Here is a 22,260-nt window from a genome sequence, read left to right on the forward strand (position 1 = left end):
AATTGTGCAACAGTGGCAAAGGCTGCTGGAAATACTAACACAGCCTTACCAGCAATAGCAAAGTAACAGTGAGGACAAACCTTGCTTATTTGAGCCTACACAATAGAACAGGAATGCGGTTAGACAATGAGTCAGTGAGCAGTCAGGGATGTTGAGGTTTTCACTGTGACTGTGGTCTAGGTACAAATGTGTAAGAGTTGACTCAACCAAACCAGATTTTTGGATATTGACCCTTGTTCTACCTCTGATCTCCATGCAAATGCTTGAATGAAGACTCCTCACCTGAGATTTCAAGAAGAAATTTTTAAAAAAGAATTAGATATAGCTCTTGGGGCTAAAGAGATCAAGGGATATGGGGGGAAGGCGGTATCAGGATATTGAATTCGATGATCAGCAATGATCAAAATTAGTGGCAGAGCAGACTTGAAGGGCTTGAAGGGCCGAACAGCCTCCTCCTGCTTCTAGTTTCTCTGTTGCTGGATGCTGACTCCCTATTGATTTCATAGAATCTCCACAAAAATGGGAAAGTCGGACGAGGAGAGATTGAGGAAACCAACCTTGTATTCTCTCGAGTTTCAAAGAATGAGAGGTGCAATCATTGAAACTTACAAAATTCTTACAGATGTGCCAGGGCAGGTGTGGATAAGATAGTTCCACTGGCTGGTAAGTAGAACCAGGCGGGACACGGTCTCAGAATAAAGGGTAGAGCATTTAAGAGGAGAAAGAGCATTTAAGAGGAGAAATTTCTTCACTCAGAGAGGGTGGTGAATCCTTGGAATTCTCAACCCCAGAGGGCTGTGGAAGCTCAATCATTTAGCATGTTCAAGATGGAAATTGATAGATTTCTGGATAATATTGACATGAAGGGATATTGGGATAACTCGAGAAAATGACAATGTGGAAGATGATCAGGCATGATCTAACTGAATGGTGGAGCAGACTTGATGGGCTGAATGGTCTACCCTTGTTCCTATGTTTTGTACCTTCTCACTTGCTTTTGATGATTTGTTTTAAGTTTAAAGTTTATTTATTAGTGTTACAAGTAGGCTTACATTAGCACTGCAATGAAGTTACTGTGAAAATCCCCTAGTCACCACACTCTGGCGCCTGTTCGGGTACACTGAGGGAGAATTTAGCATGGCCAATGTACCTAACCAGCATATCTTTCAGACTGTGGAAGGAGGAAACCAGAGCACCTGAAGGAAACCCATGCATTTGTTAACTTAGAATCCCAAATCTTTCTGCTCCTCCACTATTCCTAGTTTAGCACCGGTTGGAAAGTATTCTGATTTTTCTTCCTTAGGTGGTGAAGCACATACTACCCTCCCTCTCCCCATTAAACTCCATTTGCCACTGTTTAGCTTATTCATTTAACTTGCCAATGTCCCTTTGCAACTTGCTGCATTACTTACGGAATCTTGTAACGTAAGAGACATCTGGGAACTTGGGTATTTCCTCCATCAAAGTCATCAATAAATATGATGACAGATTCAGACACCAGAACAAATCCCTGGAAACATCACTTGTATCCACCAAGCAATTTTCAAACCCTCTTTTCCCATTTTCTGCCTTCTCCCTCCCAACCATTATCCAACTTCTCAAAAGATTACCTCCAATTCCATGGGGTTTCTTTTGTTGCAAATAACCTCTTGCCTTTTGGATGCAAATTGATAAGCCTGTAGTTGCTTGTTTTTTTTCACCTATTTTTCCTGCTGCCTTGGAAAAGCAGCCAGCATAATTAAGGACTCCACGCACCCCAGACATACTCACTTCCACCTTCTTCCGCCGGGAAAAAGATACAAAAGTTTGAGGTCACATACCAACCGGCTCAAGAACAGCTTCTTCCCTGCTGCTGTCAGACTTTTGAATGGACATACCTCGCACTAAGTTGATTTTTCTCTGCACCCTAGCTATGACTGTAACATTACATTCTGCACTCTCTCGTTTCCTTCGCTATGTACGGTATGCTTTGTCTGTATACCGTGCAAGAAACAATACTTTTCACTGTATACCAATACATGGGACAATAATAAATCAAATCAAATAAATAATGGAGCGACAAGAGAAAATTTCAAAACCAGTGACACAATCCCCAAATCAAGAGAGTTTTGAAAGATAATCATTAGCACTTCTCTCCTTTTAACACTGTTGGGTAGAAACCATCAAATCAAATCAAATCATCGGTCACAGCATTGAGTACAGGAGCTGGGACGTTATGTTACAACTGTACAAGGCATTGGTAAGGCTACATTTGGAGTACTGTGTACAATTCTGGTCACCCTGCTATAGGAAGGATGTTATTAAACTGGAAAGGGCACAAAAAAGATCTACAAGGATGTTACCCGGACTGGAAGGTTTGAATTATAAGGATAGGCTGACATTTTCTTCTTTGCCACATCGGAAGATGAGGGGTGGCCTTATAAACATTTATAAAATCATGAGGGGCATAGATAAAGCCAAGATCTTTTCCCCAGGGGAGGGGAATCCAAAACTAGAGGACATAGGTTTAAGGTGAGAGGGGGAAGATTTAAAAGGGAGCTGAGGGGCAACCTTTTCACACAGAGGGTGGTGGGTATCTGGAATGAGCTGCCAGAGGAGGTGGTAGAGGCGGGTACAATTACAATGTTTAAAAGACATTTGGACAGGTACATGGATAGGAAATGTTTAGAGGGATATGGGCCAAACGCAGACAAATGGGACTAGTTCAGTTGAGGAAATCTGGTCGGCATGGACGAGTGGGCTGAAGGGCCTGTTTCCATGCTGTATGTCTCTATAACTCTATGACTTATCAGTCTTAAGTCCCATGATTTTCTCCATTCCCATTTTATTTCTTATATCGAATCATGATCATTCATAAGCAAGATAACAATGGAACAGTGCGAGGAGTAACAATGATGAATGCTAACAATGCCATTATTATTGTCACCAAATTCTGGGTCAATGTGATAAAAATCTTCAATGCAGTTTTTTATTGAGTGATTGACTGAGAGGGAAAGGCCTTTTTGAGAAGGTCAAGTGCCTAGAATTGGCATTGCAATGAGGTTTGAGGGAGTTTGCTACCAGATTCATCATCTATTACTGGTGGCTGACAGGTTTATTCTTGCTGAGGGAGCTTATGCCCTCAACTGACGATGCGGGCGATAATAAATTCATGTTATCTTATCCTGTAATTTATTTAATCTATTCAGGTTTCATACCAGCAGCGCATGCCCCAGTGTACACAGCTTCAAAGCACGGTGTACTTGGTTTCACCCGATCTCTTGCTGTAAGTATTGTAAACAATAACAGTTACAGGAGGTGATGACCGAGTGGTATTATTGCTTAACTATTAATCCAGAAACTCAGCTAATGTTCTGGGGACCTGGGTTTCGAATCCCGCCATGACAGATGGTGGAATTTGAATTCAATAAAAATCTGACAATAAGAAAAGGCGAATGGTGGCACAGTGGTAAGCACTGCCGCCTCACAGCGCCAGGGACCCGGGTTCAATTCCGGCCTCGGGTGACTGTCTGTGTGGAGTTTGGATGTTCTCCCCGTGTCTGCATGGATTTCCTCCGGGTGCTCCGGTTTCCTCCCACTGTCCATAGATGTGTGGGTTAGGTTGATTGGCCATGCTAAATTGCCCCTTAGTGTCAGAGGGACGAGCAAGGGTAAAAATGTGGGGCTATGGGGTTAGGGCCTGGTGGGATTGTGACTTGATGGGCTGAATGGCCTTATTCTGCACTCTAGGGATTCTATGATTCTACTGATGACCATAAAACCATTGCTGATTGTCATAAAAACCCAACTGGTTCACTCATATCCTTTAGGGAAGGAAATCTGCCGTCCTTACCTGGTCTGGCCTACATGTGACTCCAGAGCCACAGCAATGTGGTTGATTCTCAACTGCCCTCCAAGGGCAACTAGGGATGGGTAATAAATGCTGGCCAGCCAGTGACGCCCATGCCCCATAAATGAATTTTTAAAAAATCACCTGATACTGCTGTCATTTCCTATACAATACCTAGCTCTGCAACATTACACAGAATCTACAACATACAAACAGACCATTCAGCTCAACTGGTTTGATACTATGACCGGAATTTTACTGCTCTGCCAGCCATGGGAATCAGAGCGGGTGAGGGACGGACCATGGAAAGGTCCGTTGGCCTTGGGCGGGCTTTTCCGGTTTCGGGATGAACGCGGTTGTAAAATCCCGCCCCACGTTTATGCTCCACAAAAACCTCCTCCCACTCCATTGAATCTCACTTTATCAGCATATCCTTCCATTCCTTTCTCCCTCGTGTGTTTATCCAGCTTTCCCTTAAATTATCCATTCACCTCAACTACTCCATGTGGTAACAGATTGCACATTCTAACCGCCCTCTGGGTAAAGAGGTTTCTCCCGATTGCCCTATTTCATGTCCTCATCACAGCTTCCTTTCCTGCCTATCAGTGAATTTAGTGATCATTACCACTGGTCCCTTCATCCAAGTCATTTATATGAATTTTAGAAGGCTAAGGCCTCAGTGCTGATCCTGATAGTCCTGATCCTGGGAGTACACCATCCTTTATCTCTCGGCAACTGGAAAAATACCCACTTATGCCAACTCTCACAAGAAGACATGAAATAGAAGCAGGAGTTGGCCACCGGGCCCTTCAAGCCTGCCCCGCTATTCAATACGATCATGGCTGATCTATGCCGGTCTCAGCTCCTTTCCTGTGCCATTTTCTTATAGCTCCTCTATTTAGTCTCTCTTGAAAGGATAACCCTCTCATCCCAGGAATTAGCCTGGTGAATCTCCTTTGGACTGCCTCCAGTGTTACTGCTTCTTTTTTCAGGTAAGAGTACTAAAACTGCATGCAGTATTCCAGGTGAGACCTCACCAACACCCTGTACAATTGCAACAGAACCCCCCTATTTTTAAACTCCAACCCCTTTGCAATAAAGGCCAAAATGCCATTTGCCTTCTTAACGACTTGTTGGACCTGCCTGCTATCTTTTTGTGATTCATGCACTAGAATACCTAGATCCCTCTGCACTTCACTCACCTGCAGTCTCTCTCCATTTAGATAATAATCTGCCTTTTGATTCCTCTCTCTCTTTCTCACTACTGATGCTGCAAGACCTGCTGAACATTTCCAGCAGTTTCAGTTCTAATTTCAGAATCTACAATTAATCCGCAGTGAAAACCCTGGCTGAGGTTTCTCCCCGTCCCACTCTCCAGGCTCAGGGCGCTTGTGACCCCACTCCTCTCCCCTGCCCAGCTCGCCAGCGATTTTCCCATTGAGATCTGCTGGCGTCACTGAGCAGGGATCAACACAGCAATCTCCCTGTCCTGCTCAGTCACACATTCACTGGGTTATCAACTGACACACTGGACGAATGATGAGGGGCTGCAATTTCTGACCAAGAGCTAATGGCGATCCCTCTTTCCTCCAGGAAGCTTCTAGACTTGGAAATTACGGGATACGGATCAATGCCCTGTGCCCAAGTTTTGTCAACACTTCCATTCTTGACACTATAAACCATGAAGAAAATCTAGGAATTTTTTATCAATTCAAGGACAGTGTCAAGAATTTAATAAATGTCTTTGGAGTACTAGAGTAAGTTATCATTTTATAATCCTGTTACTGTGCTGTTATATAATTGCCTCATGATAAATCTGCATTCTAACTGTTTTTCTTCAGGTTCTCTAGGCTGCTGGGATAAAGTAAGAAGTCTCACAACACCAGGTTAAAGTCCAACAGGTTTATTTGGAATCACGAGCTTTCGGAGCGCTGCTCCTTCATCAGGTGAGTGGAGGCTTGTAATCCTCTCCACTCCCCTGATGAAGGAGTAGTGCTCCAAAAGCTCATGATTCCAAACAAACCTGTTGGACTTTAATCTGGTGCTGTGAGACTTCTTACAGTGCTCACCCCAGTCCAACGCCGGCATCTCCACATCATTTGTCCTGAACAGTCACTCAAACCTGTTCAGGTGGAGCATCCGGAATAACATTTGTGCCACACAAGTGCCAGGCAACAACCATCCCCAACAGGACACACCCCAACCATCTTCCCTTCACACTGGCATTATCATCACTGAATCCCCCACTCTCAACACCTTGAGGGTTGCCATTGACATCATGGCTGGGATAAAGGGAAGAGGGGTTAAAAATTGATGGATTATCTGACAGCTGCTAGGTATGTGAACCCCTGAGGAAGCCCATGTTTCCCCACCAAATACTTTTTTTATCAGAATCATAGAATCTACAGTGAAGAAGGAGGCCATTTGGCCCATCGAGCCTAGACCGACAACAGTCCCACCCAGATCCTATTCCCATTACCCCATATATTTACCCTCCTAATCTCCCTCACACTAAGGGGCAATTTGGCATGGCCAGTCAACCTAATTTTATTAATTGGGATTTGGGCATTGCTGGCTAGGCCAACATTTATTGCTCCCCCCTGATCCCCTCAAGAAATTGGTAGTGAGTCACCATCTTGAACAGCAACATCTGCTGTAGGTACAACCACAGTGCTGTTAGGAAGGGAGTTCCAGTTTTCTGACTGGCAACTAGACTAAGGATAGGTACTGGCATAGTGGTATTGTTGCTGGACTAGTAATCCACAGACTCAGGGTAATGTTCTGGGGATCCAGATTTGAATCCCACCTTGGCAGATGGTGAAATTTGAATTCAATAAAAATCTGGAATTAAGAATCTACTGATGACCATGAAACCATTGTTGATTGTTGTAAAAACCCATCTGGTTCACTAATGTCCTTTAAGAAAGGAAATCTGCCGTCCTTACCTGGTCTGGTCTATATGTGACTCCAGAACCACAGCAATGTGGTTGAATCTCAAAATTCCCTCAAGGATGGGTAATAAATACTGGCCCAGCCAGCGATGCCCACATGCCATGAACGATTTTCTTTTTAAATAGTGAAGGATTTGGTGAGTGATTTGGAGGGAAATTTCTGGGATCTGGTCTTCCCATGTGTCTGCTGCCCTTGCCCTTCCATGTGGTAAACATCATGGGTTTGGGAGGTGCTGTCGAAGGTGCCTTGGCGAGTTGCTGTGTTGCATCTTGCAGACAGTGCATGCTACTGCCACTGTGTGTCAGTGGTGGAGAGTCTGAATGCTGAAGGTGGTGAATGGGCTACCATCAAGTGGGCCACTTTGTCCTGGATAGCATTGAACTTCTTGAGGGAAAGACTCTTCGTACTGGTCCGGGTCCATAGGACTCTAAAATCGGCCCCACAGGTGGAGGAGGTGGTTAAGAAGGCGTATGGTGTGCTGGCCTTCGAGGGATTGAGTTTAGGAGTCCGGGGATAATGATGCAGCTATATAAGACCCTCGTCAGACCCCACTCGGAGTACTGTGCTCAGTTCTGGTTGCCTCACTATAGGAAGGATGTGGAAAAGATTGAAAGGGTGCAGAGGAGATTGACAAGGATGTTGCCTGGATTGAGTGGCATGCCTTATGAGGATAGGCTGAGGGAGCTCGGTCTTTTCTCCTTGGAGAGATGAAGGATGAGAGGAGACCTATTAGAGGTGTATAAGATGTTGAGAGGCATAGATCGGGTGGACTCTCAGAGGCTTTTTCCCAGGGTGGAAATGTCTGCTACGAGAGGACACAGGTTTAGGGTGCTGGGGGGTAGGTACAGGGGAGATGTTAGGGGTAAGTTTTTCACACAGAGGGTGGTGGGCGAGTGGAATCGGCTGCCGTCAATGGTGGTGGAGGCAAACTCAATAGGGTCTCTAAGAGACTCCTGGATGAGTACATGGAGCTTAATAGGATGGAGGGTTATAGGTCGGTCTAGAAGGTAGGGACGTGTTTGGCACAACTTGTGGGCCGAAGGGCCTGTTTGTGCTGTAGTTTTTCTATGTTTCTATGTTTATTGGAACCGCATTCATCCAGGAAATTGGAGAGTATTCCATCACACTCCTGACTTGTGCCTTGTAGATAGCGGACAGGCTTTGGGGGGAGTCAATAGGTGAGTGAGTCAGTAGGTGAGTTACAGCCTCAGAATTCCAGCTTCTGACCTGCTCCTGTAGCTACAGTATTTCGACGGTTAGTCCAGTTGAGATTCTGGTCAATGATAACCCTCAAGGTGTTGAGAGTGGAGGATTCAGTGATGATAATGCCAGTGTGAAGGGAAGATGGTTAGGGTGTGTCCTGTTGGGGATGGTTGTTGCCTGGCGTTTGTGTGGCACAAATGTTATTCCAGATGCTCCACCTGATCAGGTTTGAGTGACTGTTCAGGACAAATGATGTGGAGATGCCGGCATTGGACTGGGGTGAGCACTGTAAGAAGTCTCACAACACCAGGTTAAAGTCCAACAGGTTACAAATGCATACAAAGTGGCATAGATTAGTGGGAACCTAAAGGATTGGGAAATCTTTAAAGGTCAGAAGAAAGCCACGAAAAAAGCTATAAAGAAAAGTAAGATGGATTATGAGAGTAAACTAGCTCAGAATATAAAAACAGATAGCAAAAGTTTCTACAAATATATAAAACGAAAAAGAGTGGCGAAAGTGAACATTGGTCCTTTAGAGGATGAGAAGTGGGATCTAATAATTGGAAATGAGAAAATGGCTGAGGCATTGAACAGGTATTTTGTGTCAGTCTTCACAGTGGAAGACACAAATAACATGCCAAAAATTGATGACAGGAAGGCTAGGGCAGGTGAAGACCTAGAAACTATCAGTACCATGAAAGAGGTAGTGTTGGGCAAGTTAATGGGGCTAAAGGTAGACAAGTCTCCTGGTCCTGATGGAATGCATCCCAGGGTACTAAAAGAGGTGGTGGGAGAAATAGCTAATGCACTAGTGGTAATTTACCAAAATTCGCTGGACTCTGGGGTGGTTCCCGCAGATTGGAAAACAGCAAATGTGATGCCACTGTTTAAAAAAGGAGGTAGACAAAAGGCAGGTAACTATAGGCCGGTTAGCTTAACTTCTGTAGTAGGGAAAATGCTTGAATCTATCATCAACGAAGAAATAGCGAGACATCTGGATATAAATTGTCCCATTGGTAAGACGCAGCATGGATTCATGAAGGGAAGATCATGTTTGATTAATTTGGTGGAATTCTTTGAGAACATTACATGTGCAGTGGACAATGCGGAACCTGTGGATGTGGTGTATCTGGATTTCCAGAAGAGATTTGACAAGGTGCCGCACCAAAGACTGCTACGTAAGATAAAGGTGCACAGTGTTACGGGTAATGTATTAGCATGGATAGAGGATTGGTTAACTAACAGAAAGCAAAGAGTGGGGGTAAATGGGTGTTTTTCTGGTTGGCGATCAGTGACTAGTGATATGCCTCAGGGATCAGTGTTGGGACCACAATTGTTTATGATTTACATAGATGATTTGGAGTTGGGGACCAAGTGTAGTGTGTCAAAATTCGCAGATGACACTAAGATGGGTGGAAGAGCAAAGTGTGCAGAGGACGCTGAAAGTCTGCAAAGGGATATAGATAGTCTAAGTGAGTGGGCGAGGGTCTGGCAGATGGAGTACAATGTTGGTAAATGTGAGGTCATCCATTTTGGTAGGAAGAACAGCAAAATGGACTATTATTTAAATGGTAAAAAATTGCAACATGCTGCAGAGGGACCTGGGTGTCCTTGTGCAGGAATCTCAAGGAGTTGGTTTGCAGGTGCAGCAGGTAATTAAGAAGGCAAATGGAATTTTGTCCTTTATTGCTCGAGGGATGGAGTTTAAAAACAGTGAGATTATGTTGCAGCTGTATAAGGTGCTGGTGAGGCCACACCTGGAGTACTGTGTACAGTTTTGGTTTCCTTACTTGAGAAAGGATATACTGGCACTGGAGGGGGTGCAGAGGAGATTCACTAGGTTGATTCCGGAGTTGAGAGGGTTGGCTTATGAGGAGAGACTGGGTAGACTGGGGCTATACTCATTGGAATTCAGAAGAATGAGGGGAGATCTTATAGAAACATAAGATTATGAAGGGAATAGATAAGATAGAAGCAGGGAAGTTGTTTCCACTGGCGGATGAAACTAGAACTAGGGGGCATAGCCTCAAAATAAGGGGAAGCAGATTTAGGACTGAGTTGAGGAGGAACTTCTTCACACAAAGGGTTGTGAATCTGTGGAATTCCCTGTCCAGTGAAGCAGTTGAGGCTACCTCATTGAATGTTTTTAAGACAAGGATAGATAAATTTTTGAACAGTAAAGGAATTAAGGGTTATGGTGAGCGGGCGGGTAAGTGGAGCTGAGTCCACAAAAAGATCAGCCATGATCTTATTGAATGGCGGAGCAGGCTCGAGGGGCCAGATGGCCTACTCCTGCTCCTAGTTCTTATGTTCTTATGTTTATTTGGTAGCACGAGCTTTTGGAGCGCTGCTCCTTCATCAGGTGAGTGCCACAAGGCATTCACCTGATGAAGGGGCAGCACTCCGAAAGCTCGTGTTACCAAATAGACCTGTTGGACATTAACCTGGTGTTGTGAGACTTCTTACTGTTCAGGACAAAGTGAGTTGAAGCGAAGATGAAAATCTTCACCAGGTCAGCACTTCACCCAGAGGAACTGTGGTGACAGTTTGCCTTAGAAAGATATCCGAGTGTAAAACTGTGCAATTATAAGGAAGGAAAACATGAACAGAACTTGTTTTGTTTAAACATAATCATGGAAAAGGGAAAGGACAAAACAAGAGCTAAAGTTCTAAATTGGGATAAGATCAATGTTACTAATCTGAGGAGTGATTTAGCAAAAGTGGAGTGGAAACAGTTACTTGAAGGTAAATCAGTGTCAGAGCAGTGGGAGGCAATCAAAGGGAAGATTCAAGGAGTTCAGAATAAACATGTCCCCAGAAAGAAAAAGGCAAATCTAGAGCCCCCCCTCCCCCTGCCCCACCCCACCCCACCTGCCCGCCCCAGGTGTCTCAGAGCTCACAGGGTTAAGATAAGGCAGGAAACAAAAGCTTATTTCACACACTGAGAACTCCATTCTACAGAAAACTAAGAGGAGTATAGAAAGAGGAGGGGGTGAATTCACAAAGAAAATTTGGAAAACGAAAGGAGAGGGCGTGAAAGAATATTGGCAAGCAAAATCAAGGTGAACCCAAAGATGTTTTATCAATACAATAGGGATCAAAATCCTGGAACTCCCTCCCGAACAGCACTGTGGGTTTACCTACACCACATGGGACTGAAGCTCTTCGAGAAGGCAGCTCACCACCACCTTCTCAAGGGTAATTAGGATGGGCAATAAATACTGGCCCAGCCAGTGACACCCACTTCCCAAGAATGAATAGAAAAAGGGCAAGAGGACAGCTATGGAAAGAGTAGAGACAAAGAAACATAGAAATATAGAAACTAGAAGCAGGAGTAGGCCATTCAGCCCTTCAAGCCTGCTGCGCCAATCACTTTGATCATGGCTGATCATCAAATTCAATATCCAAAGCTGGACACAAATAGTCCACATGCAGCTTCACTAGCATCATATACAGTTCAACATGTCTTCCTTACTCCCAAACTAAATTAGACCAATTCATAGTCGACCAAATTACCTTGGTTCTGCAGTCACGTGTAGGCCAGATAAGAATAGAACCATAGAACCATAGAACCATAGAAAATTACAGCTCAGAAACAGGCCTTTTGGCCCTTCTTGTCTGTGCCGAACCATTTTATGCCTAGTCCCACTGACCTGCACTTGGACCATATCCCTCCACACCCCTCTCATCCATGAACCCGTCCAAGTTTTTCTTAAATGTTAAAAGTGACCCCGCATTTACCACTTTATCCGGCAGCTCATTCCACACTCCCACCACTCTCTGCGTGAAGAAGCCCCCCCTAATATTCCCTTTAAACTTTTCTCCTTTCACCCTTAACCCATGCCCTCTGGTTTTTTTCTCCCCTCGCCTCAGCGGAAAAAGCCTGCTTACATTCACTCTATCTATACCCATCAAAATCTTATACACCTCTATCAAATCTCCCCTCAATCTTCTACGCTCCAGGGAATAAAGTCCCAACCTATTCAATCTCTCTCCGTAACTCAGCTTCTCAAGTCCCGGTAACATCCTTGTGAACCTTCTCTGCACTCTTTCAATCTTATTTACATCCTTCCTGTAACTAGGTGACCAAAACTGTACACAATACTCCAAATTCGGCCTCACCAATGCCTTATATAACCTTACCATAACACTCCAACTTTTATACTCGATACTCCGATTTATAAAGGCCAATGTACCAAAGGCACTCTTTACGACCCTATCCACCTGTGACGTCACTTTTAGGGAATTCTGTACCTGTATTCCCAGATCCCTCTGTTCAACTGCACTCTTCAGAGTCCTACCATTTACCGAGTACGTTCTACTTTGGTTTGTCCTTCCAAAGTGCAATGTCTCACACTTGTCTGCGTTAAATTCCATTTGCCATTTTTCAGCCCATTTTTCTAGTTGGTCCAAATCCCTCTGCAAGTTTTGAAAACCTTCCTCACTGTCCACTACACCTCCAATCTTTGTATCATCAGCAAACTTGCTGATCCAATTTACCACATTATCATCCAGATCATTGATATAGATGACAAACAACAATGGACCCAACACCGATCCCTGCGGCACACCACTAGTCACAGGCCTCCACTCAGAGAAGCAATCCTCCACAACCACTCTCTGGCTTCTTCCATTGAGCCAGTGTCTTATCCAATTTACTACCTCCCCATGTATACCTAGCGACTGAACCTTCCTAACTAACCTCCCATGAGGGACCTTGTCAAAGGCCTTGCTGAAATCCAGGTAGACAACATCCACCGCCTTCCCTTCATCCACTTTCCTGGTAACCTCCTCGAAAAACTCGAATGTTGGGCTTCTTTCTCGAAAGGGAGCCAGAGTGATATTTAGCAATGATCAGTGATAATTTTCTGGTTAGCTTTTCATGCCAGCTTTTATTAATTGAATTTAAAATTCAGATAGCTGCCATGCTAGGATTTAAACTCGTGGCCCCACTGATTTAGCCCGCAGGCCTCTGGAGCACTAACCCAGTCAGATGACCATTAAATCATCATCTAAAAGTTTTAAAGTTTATTTATTAAGTGTCACAAGTAGGCTTACATTCACACTGCAATGAAGTTACTGTGAAAATCCCTAAGTCGCCACACTCTGGCATCTGTTCGGGTACACTGAGGGAGAATTTAGCACGGCCAATGCACTTAACCAGCACGTCTTTCAGGCTGTGGGAGGAAACCGGAGCACCCGGAGGAAACCCATGCAGACACGGGGAGAACGTGCAGACTCCACACAGACAGTGACCCAAGCCGGGAATCGAACCCGAGTCCCTGGCACTGTGAGGCGGCAGTGCTAACCACTGTGCCACCGTGCCGCCCCATATTATAAATATTATTATATTGATATGTTGGGAAAACTCAGCAGGTCTGCCGGCATCCATGGAGAGAGAAACAGAGTTAATGTTTAGACCTCTGAAGAAGAGGTCATGTGGAGTTGAAACGTTGACTTGGTTTCTCCCTCCACAGATGCCGCCAGATCTTCTATTTGTTTTTCACTTCCGATCTCTGGTATCCGCAGTATTTTGCTTCTGTTGCAGTGACACTCCTCTAACTGAATGGTTTTTATTTCAAAAGTCGTTCCTCACACCACTGAACTCTATGTTCTTTACTGCAGACCATCAGTCATAGCCGAGAGTTTTGTAGAGCTGCTTGAAGATGACAGCTTGAACGGAGCTGTAATGAAAATCACGACAACCAAGGGTGTTCACTTTGAGAAATATTAACCCCCTCTCAGCAATGGACCAACCTCAACTTAATTTGTCTATTGGCCAGAAATGTTTGCGTTGCACACGGTCTCCGACATCGGCTCCTGATTTATATTCCTCTAATTCAACAAACTGCAAAATTCTGAACTATATAAAAAAGCAATTTATGGTGATCCATGTAAAGCCAAAATATGTTTGGTGGGAAGGGAAAGGTAATTGCCAGAACTTTACTATTTCGCTCGCCCGAGGCTCGTAAGACCCCTCCCGAGGCTATTGGAGAATTCTGTTCAGCAAGCCGCAACCACCCCGATTCCAGCGCGGGCGTGGCAGTAAAATTCCAGCCAATATAATCCTTCCTGACTTTATTTATCATTTGTCAGTCAATGCGAATGACATTGCAAATGATGGACAATTGTCATTTTGTATTAAAATGTTTTGCAAATATTCACTTCACTTCCACAATGCCGATCGTGAATTAGAGCAGATATGGGAACAATAAATCCCTGTGTCGGCAGCCAACCTGTTTAGAGGCGTTAATCTGAGAATTTGCCATTCTTGGAATCATAGAATCATACATTGCAGAAGAGGCCCTTCGGCCCATCGAATCTGCACCGGCACACGATAAACACCTGAACTCCCATCTGCCAGCACTTGGCCTATAGCCCTGAATGTTATGGCGTGCCAAGTGCTCATCATAACATTAAAGGATGTGAGGCATCCCGCCTCCACCACCCTCCCAGGCAGCACATTCCAGACCATCACCACCCTCTGGGTCAAAGATTTCTTCCTCACATCCCCCCTGAACCTCCTGCCCCTCACCTTGAACCCATGTCCCCTCGTGACTGGTTTTAATGGGGGAGGGTGGACCACGATCATTAAAGGTCCACTTCTTTCAGCAAAGGGGGAGCATCATCAATTCATAGGAGGCCATTTGATCCATCTAGTCTCTGCTGGCCATTTGAAAAAAGCTATCCAATTAGTCCCCCTCCCCTGCTACCCCTCTGATGGTGCATATCTTTCCCTCTGAAAGTATTTCTTCAATTTCCCCCAGGATGTTTTCCCTTATCAAAATACCAGTAAAATATCGTGTGAAGTAACATTGCAAGTCACTTATTCCATCATTTCCACTTTATTTTGTACTATTCAAGGGCTGTGCAAATGTGCCAAAGACACGACTTGTTTTTATAATAACATTCCTCACAGCCATTGTCAAAACGTCATTCTTGTATTAGAAAAGCATACATGAGCAGTAATATTCATGGACACCCAGTATACAGTCACACAGTATACACAGGCACACGGTATACACAGACACGCAATATACACAGACATGCAGCATATACAGACATGCAGCACACACAGACATGCAGTATACACAGACATGCAGCATACACAGACATGCAACATACACAGATACATAGTATACACAGACATGCAGTATACATAAGCACTCAGTATACACAAGCACTCAGTATACACAGGCACTCAGTATACACAGGCACTCAGTATACAGACATGCAGCACGCACAGGCACCCAGTGTACACAGGCACTCAGTATATGCAGGCTTCCAGTATATACAGGCACACATATGTACAAACACCCAGTATATACAGACACCCATTTACACAAGCACCCAGTATACACAGTCTCCAAGTACACAGGTATGTACATACAAAGGTACCCAGTGTGCACATGCACGCATGTACACAGGCACCCAGTATTCACAAGCTCCCAGTGTACACAGGCATGCACACACACAGGTACCTAGTGTACACCTGGACGCGTATACACAGGCACCCAGTATACACAAGCATTCAGTGTGCATAGGCACTCAATATATACAGGCAACCAATATACACAGGCATGCAGCATACACAGGCTTCCAGTATACACAGGCTTCCAGTATACATAAGCATACAGCAGCGTAGATTTTCCAACTGGTAATGTTGCTAATTGGATCGTCGACCCTATTTTTCCAATATCGGCTCCCGATATACAGAGGCTTTTAACATATGCTGGTTGACAATGTACCATCCTGCTTGCTACTTGCTATCTCTCTCAGTGTGTATTGGTTTACAATGTCTAAAGGTAAAGTCGCCATGGTCCCAGATGACTATAGGCTGCTCTCCTCTTTGAGGGGGAGAGCTGACTGCTGGTGATTTAACCTGAGGATCACCACACCTCAGGCGAGGGGCAAGGTTGAGAACTTCAACTGGTACGGGAATTGAGCCCATGCTGTTGGAGCCACTCTGCATCACAAACCAACTGTCCAGCCAACTGAGCTGTATATTGGCTGGCAAAGTACATACAAGTCTGTGACGTAGAGTTTTTTTTTCTATTTTGTCAGCTCCACACTGATCAGTGCACCTTGATATCTTCCTCTCTTGAGGATTGCAGTATACATGACTCAACAATGTACTTGCTCCCTATGTCTATCTGCTTCCATTATATATTGGGTGACAATGTCCATAGCCTCCCTGTATATAGAGGCTTTCAAAAGTGTTGGGTAACAATGAATATACACACCTCATATTCAAAAGCTCTTAATATATGTCATCTAACAATGTTTGTACACGCTCCGTATTTTTGTTTGATTTATTCATTCATGGGATGCAGTCATCATTGGCAAGGCCAGCATTAATTGCCCTTTCCTAATTGTCCTCGAGAAGGTGAGGATAAGCCACTTCTTCAACATTACAATCCATTGTTGCAATTATGATACAGCTAGGCTTGATGTACCTTAGTCCTATCTGGTACCTAGGCTCATATCAGATGGTGTGGCAAGTTTTATTTTTATTTCATACAATCATAGAACCCCAACAGTGCAGAAGGAGGCCATTCGGCCCATCAAGTCTGCACTGACAACAATCCCACCCAGGCCCTACCCCCCGTGACCCCAGGTATTTACCTTGCTAATGCCCCTAACCTACAGATCTGGGGACACTAAGGGGCAATTTAGCATGGCCAATCAACTTAACCCACACATTTTTGGACTGTGGGAGGAAACCGGAGCACCCGGAGGAAACCCACACAGACATGTGGAGAATGTGTAAACTCCACACAGACAGTCACCCGAGGCTGGAATTCAAAATGCGTCCCTGGCGCTGTGAGGCAGCAGTGCCAACCACTGTGCCACTGTGCCGTCCTCATGTGCCTCATGCAGAGAGATGGTGGTTTAGTGGTAATATCATTGGACTCCAAAAGTGGCCTGACTAATGGTATGGGGACAGGTATGAGGACAGGGGCTCAAAACCCACCACATCTAAAAAATTATTTAATATTAAAAAGTCTGAAATAGAAAGCCAGTCTCGACATGCTGTAACCATGAAATCATAATCTGTCATTCCTGAAGTGTGTACGGGAAGGTTTTCTAGATCAATACATTGAGGAACCAACTCAAAAACAGGCCTTCCTCGACTGGCTATTGTGCAATGAGAAAGGAATAATTGGCAATCTGGTTGTACGAGACCCTTGGGATGAGAGACCATAATACGATAGAATTCTTCATCAAATGGAGTTGATTCTGAAACAAGGGTCTTGAATATAAAGAGAGGAAACTACAATGGTATGAGGTGCAAATTGTCTATAATGGATTGGAAAATGTTGCTTAAAGGGATGGCAATGACAAACATTCCAAAAACACGGGTTACTGCAACAATTATTCATTCCAGTTTGACACAAAAATAAAACAAGAAAGGTAGCTAATCCATGACTTACAAGGGAAAATAGAGGTGGAATTTAGAAGAATGAGGGGGGGATCTTATAAAAATATACAAAATTATGAAGGGAATAGATAAGGTAGAAGCAAGGAGGTTTTTTTCCAAGGCGGCTGAAACCAGAACTAGGGGGCATAGCCTCAAAATAAGCAGCAGCAGATTTAGGACTGAGTTGAGGAGGAATTTCTTCACACGAAGAGTTGTGAATCTGTGAAATTCCCTGCCCACTGAATCAGTTGAGGCTGCCTAGTTGAATGTTTTTAAGGCAAAGGTAGATACATTTTTGAACAGTAAAGGAATTAAGGATTATGGTGAGCGGGCAGGTAAGTGGAGCTGAGTCCAGAAAAAGATCAGCCATGATCTTATTGAATGGCGGAGCAGGCTCGAGGGGCCAGATGGCCTACTCCTGCTCCTAGTTCTTATATTCTTAGTATTAGATCCAAGAAAGAGGCATGCTAAGTGACCAGAAAAGACAGCAAACCTGAGGATTGGGAGCAGTCTAGGACTCAGCAAAAGAGGACAAAGGGATTGATTAAGATGGGCAAAATGGAGTATGAGAATAAGCTTGCAGGGGAATATAAAAAACTGACTGTGAAAGCTTCTATCGGTATATTGTATACCTTTAAGAAATGTACTTTTTTAATCATGTTCTCTGCAGTTTTAAGCAGGCACCGAGCTGTCTGCTTAAACATCCTTTCATTGCTGCTTAAATGGTTTAAATGGACTCGGTTTATTTTTATTCTGGGCCTAATGGACTTTCGGGGAGTTTCTGACCTTTTGAATTGCTGGGGGAAAGAATGATTGACAGGTCAGGTGACAAGAGTTCTGACTTTCAGTTTTGGGCTTTTGGCTGCTGTTCTATTTAGAAGAGGTTTTACTTCAGGTTGGATGAGTGTTCTGTCTCTCTCTCTCTCCCTCCCTGGTGTTTTAAGAAGCAGTTCTGACTCCAAGCTTGTCTGTATGCGTGTTAATAAAGCTGCGGAATCCAACAGCATCATCCTTGTTTTCTGTGTTAAACCTGTGGCAGGTTTATAAGGAGGTTTGTTTGGTTGGAATATTGCATTTAGTTGTTAAAGGTTATACCATATCATAGTTGTTTTTTTCCCCCTGTTTATAATTGATAAAGACGATTGCTATTTTACTTTCTACGTGTTAACTGTATTCCTAAATAAACATTGTTTGATAAAAGCTCCCGAGTGGGTCATTTAAATTATACCTGGACTGAAACATTTCAGGCTCACCTTAGCCAAATTCAAACTGCAAAACTTATGGTCTAGTCTGACTTCATAGAATACAGTAAGAAGTCTCACAACACCAGGTTAAAGTCCAGTAGAATACCACAGAGGTTCCAACCTGGATTATAACAATGTGAAGAGAAAAAGATTGGTGAAGACAAATGCAGGTATCTCAAAGACAGAAACAGGGAATTTTATAATGGGAAACAAAGAAATGGACTGACTAACTAAATACATTCTGTGGTTCTGTCTTCACAAAGGAGGACCCAAATATCATACCAGAAATGTTGGCGAACATGGGCTTCAGTGAGAGGGAGGAACTTAAGGACATCAGTATTGGTGGGAAAATGGTGTTGGGAAATTGATGGGATTGAAGGCTGATAAATCCCCAGGGCCTGATAATCTATACCCCAAAGTACTTAAGGAAGTGGCCCTAGAAATAGTGGATGCATTGGTGGTCATCTTCCAAGATTCTATAAACTCAGGAGCAATTCCTGCTGATTGGAGGGTAGCTAATGTAACCCCAATATTTAAATAGGAAAACATGGTACTATAGGCCAGTCAGTCTGATGTCAGTAGTGGGGAAAGTGCTAGAGTCAATCATAAAAGATTTAATAGCAGAGCACTTGAAAAACAGTGGCAGGATCAGACAGAATCAGCATGGATTTAAGAAAGGGAAATATTGCTTGACAGATCCACTGGAATTCTTTGAGGATGTAACTAGGGATAAAGGGGGAGGTGGCTAGATGGTTGGAGAACTGGCTTGGTCACAGAAGACAGAGGGTGGTAGTGGAAGGGTCTTTTTCCGGCTGGAGGCCTGTGACTAGTGGTGTTCCGCAGGGCTCTGTATTGGGACCACTGCTGTTTGTGATTTATATAAACGATCTGGAAGAAGGTGTAACTGGGGTGATCAGTAAGTTTGCGGACGACACAAAATTGGCAGGACTTGCAGATAGTGAGGAGCATTGTCAGAAGCTACAGAAGGATATAGATAGGCTGGAAATTTGGGCAAAGAAATGGCAGATGGAGTTCAATCCTGATAAATGCGAAGTGATGCATTTTGGTAGAAATAATGTAGGGAGGAGCTATACGATAAATGGCAGAACCATAAAGGGTGTAGATATGCAGAGGGACCTGGGTGTGCAAGTCCACAGATCCTTGAAGGTGACGTCACAGGTGGAGAAGGTGGTGAAGAAGGCATATGGCATGCTTGCCTTTATAGGACGGGGCATAGAGTATAAAAGTTGGGGTCTGATGTTGCAGATGTATAGAACGTTGGTTCGGCCGCATTTGGAATACTGCGTCCAGTTCTGGTCGCCACACTACCAGAAGGACGTGGAGGCTTTGGAGAGAGTACAGAGGAGGTTTACCAGGATGTTGCCTGGTATGGAGGGGCTTAGTTATGAGGAGAGGTTGGGTAAACTGGGGTTGTTCTCCCTGGAAAGACGGAGGATGAGGGGAGACTTAATAGAGGTGTATAAAATTATGAAAGGCATAGATAGGGTGAACAGTGGGAAGCTTTTCCCCAGGTCGGTGGTGACGTTCACGAGGGGTCATAGGTTCAAGGTGAAGGGGGGGAGGTTTAACACAGATATCAGAAGGACATATTTGACACAGAGGGTGGTGGGGGCCTGGAATGCGCTGCCAGGCAAGGTGGTGGAGGCGGACACACTGGGAACGTTTAAGACTTATCTAGACAGCCATATGAACGGAGTGGGAATGGAGGGATACAAAAGAATGGTCTAGTTTGGACCAGGGAGCGGCACGGGCTTGGAGGGCCGAAGGGCCTGTTCCTGTGCTGTATTGTTCTTTGTTCTTGTTCTTTTGTAGCAGAGTTGATGTGGTTTATGTGAACTTTCAGACAGCTTTTGACAAAGTCCCACATAAAAGTTAGTATGCAAGCAAAGAGTACATATTAAAGGGGTCTTTTTCCAAATGGCAGGCAGTGACGAGGGAGGTACCACAGGAATCAGTGCTCGTACCCCAGTGATTCACAGCATATATTAATGATTTAGATGAGGGAACTAAATGTAATATCTCCAAATTTGCAGATGACACAAAGTTGGGTGGGAGGGTGAGCTGTGAGGAGGATGCAGAGATGCTTCAGCGTGATTTGGGCAGGCTGAGTGAGTGGGCAAATGCATGGCATAATCTGGATAAATGTGAGGTTAGCCATTTTGGTTGCAAAAACAGTCAGGCAGATTAATATATGAATGGCAATAAATTGAGAGAGGGCAATTTGCAATGAGACCTTGGTGTCCTCGTACAACAGTCACTGAAAGTATGCATGAAGGTGCAGCAGACATTGACAAAGGCAAATGGTGAGCGAGAGGATTCGAGTACAGGTGCAGGGATGTCTTACTGCAGTTATACATGGCTTTGGTGAGACAACACCTGGAATACTATGTGCAGTTTTGGTCTCTTTATCTGAGGAAGGATGTTCTTGCTAGAGATGGGTTGCAGCGAAGGTTTACCAAGCTAATGCCTGGGATGGAGGGACTGACGTATGAGGAGAGGTTGAGTAGGGTGGGATTATATTCACTGGAGTTCAGAAGAATGAAGTGGGGGGGCGAATTTTGTACAGTGACAACACCAATGTAGCCAAAAATAAAGAGTGGGGGGTGGCATGGCTGCGCAGTGGCACAGTGGCACAGTGGTTAGCACTGCTGCCTCACAGCACCTGGGATCCGGGTTCAATTCCGGCTTTGGGTGTCTGTGTGAGGTTTGCACATTCTCCCCGAGTCTGCGTGGGTTTCCTCCGGGTGCTCTGGTTCCCTCCCACAGTCCAAAGATGTGCAGGTTAGATGGATTGGCCATGCTAAATTGCCACTTAGTTCAAGGGGATTATCAAGGTAAATAAATGGGGTTACGGGGATAGGGCCTGGGTGGGATTGTTGTCAGTGCAGACTCAATGGGCTGAAAGGCCTCCTTCTGCGCTGTTGCGATTCTATGATTCTCCGAGGAATCGACTCAAAATGCCATGAATATTTCCACTTATCCTGAACTACGCTTATCATAGGTATTATGATAAGTATATACTTATCATGACATCAGCGCCATGAGTATGAATCTAATCAGATTTAATCAACACCAGCGGAATTGGAATTTTGCAAAAAAAGGGGCAAATAATACTGAGCAGTTTGAGCCTCTGTCTGAACAGGAAGAGGAAGAACCGAGAACTAGCAAGAGGAAGATGGAAATGTTTTCACTCCCCACAACAGCAGACACTCTGACACGGGGTACAGGTAACTTGATTGTACAACGAGGTTTCAGCTCAGCAGAGAGGAAATTACAGAGGGATGCACCTTGCAGCTTTAGATTTCGAGTGATCTTCAGTGATTCCAATTATTCTATTTGTGGCTGTTAAAGTGATTTCCCATCAATCCTTCAGCCACTGAGCCTGTGCAGGTATTGAGTGCAGATTACTCTAACATTGGGTAAGCAGGTAAGATTTTTTAAACTCAGGGAGAGGCTGCTAATCTGTCCTTTTACATAGAAACATAGAAGATAGGAGCAGGAGGAGGCCATTCGGCCCTTCAAGGCTGTTCCGCCATTCATTATGATCATGGCTGATTGTCCAACTCAATAGCCTCTTCCTGCTTTCTCCC

General features: G+C 44.4%; 1 protein-coding gene across 1 annotated transcript in view; it reads left to right on the forward strand.

The window, feature by feature from the left end:
• The window catches only part of LOC144495147 (15-hydroxyprostaglandin dehydrogenase [NAD(+)]-like), an 88,982-nt gene extending 70,387 nt beyond the window's left edge, over positions 1 to 18,595 (forward strand). Inside the window, exons 5-7 of the mRNA XM_078215110.1 lie at positions 3,189 to 3,265; positions 5,423 to 5,586; positions 13,610 to 18,595. Coding sequence (XP_078071236.1) covers positions 3,189 to 3,265; positions 5,423 to 5,586; positions 13,610 to 13,718 — 350 coding nt within the window. The 3' untranslated portion in view covers positions 13,719 to 18,595. The remainder of the gene's footprint in view (positions 1 to 3,188; positions 3,266 to 5,422; positions 5,587 to 13,609) is intronic.
• Positions 18,596 to 22,260: the final 3,665 nt, after the last annotated feature.

The sequence above is a fragment of the Mustelus asterias genome, chromosome 6 (genome assembly GCF_964213995.1).
Source record: "Mustelus asterias chromosome 6, sMusAst1.hap1.1, whole genome shotgun sequence".
Classification (NCBI taxonomy): Eukaryota; Metazoa; Chordata; class Chondrichthyes; order Carcharhiniformes; family Triakidae; genus Mustelus; species Mustelus asterias.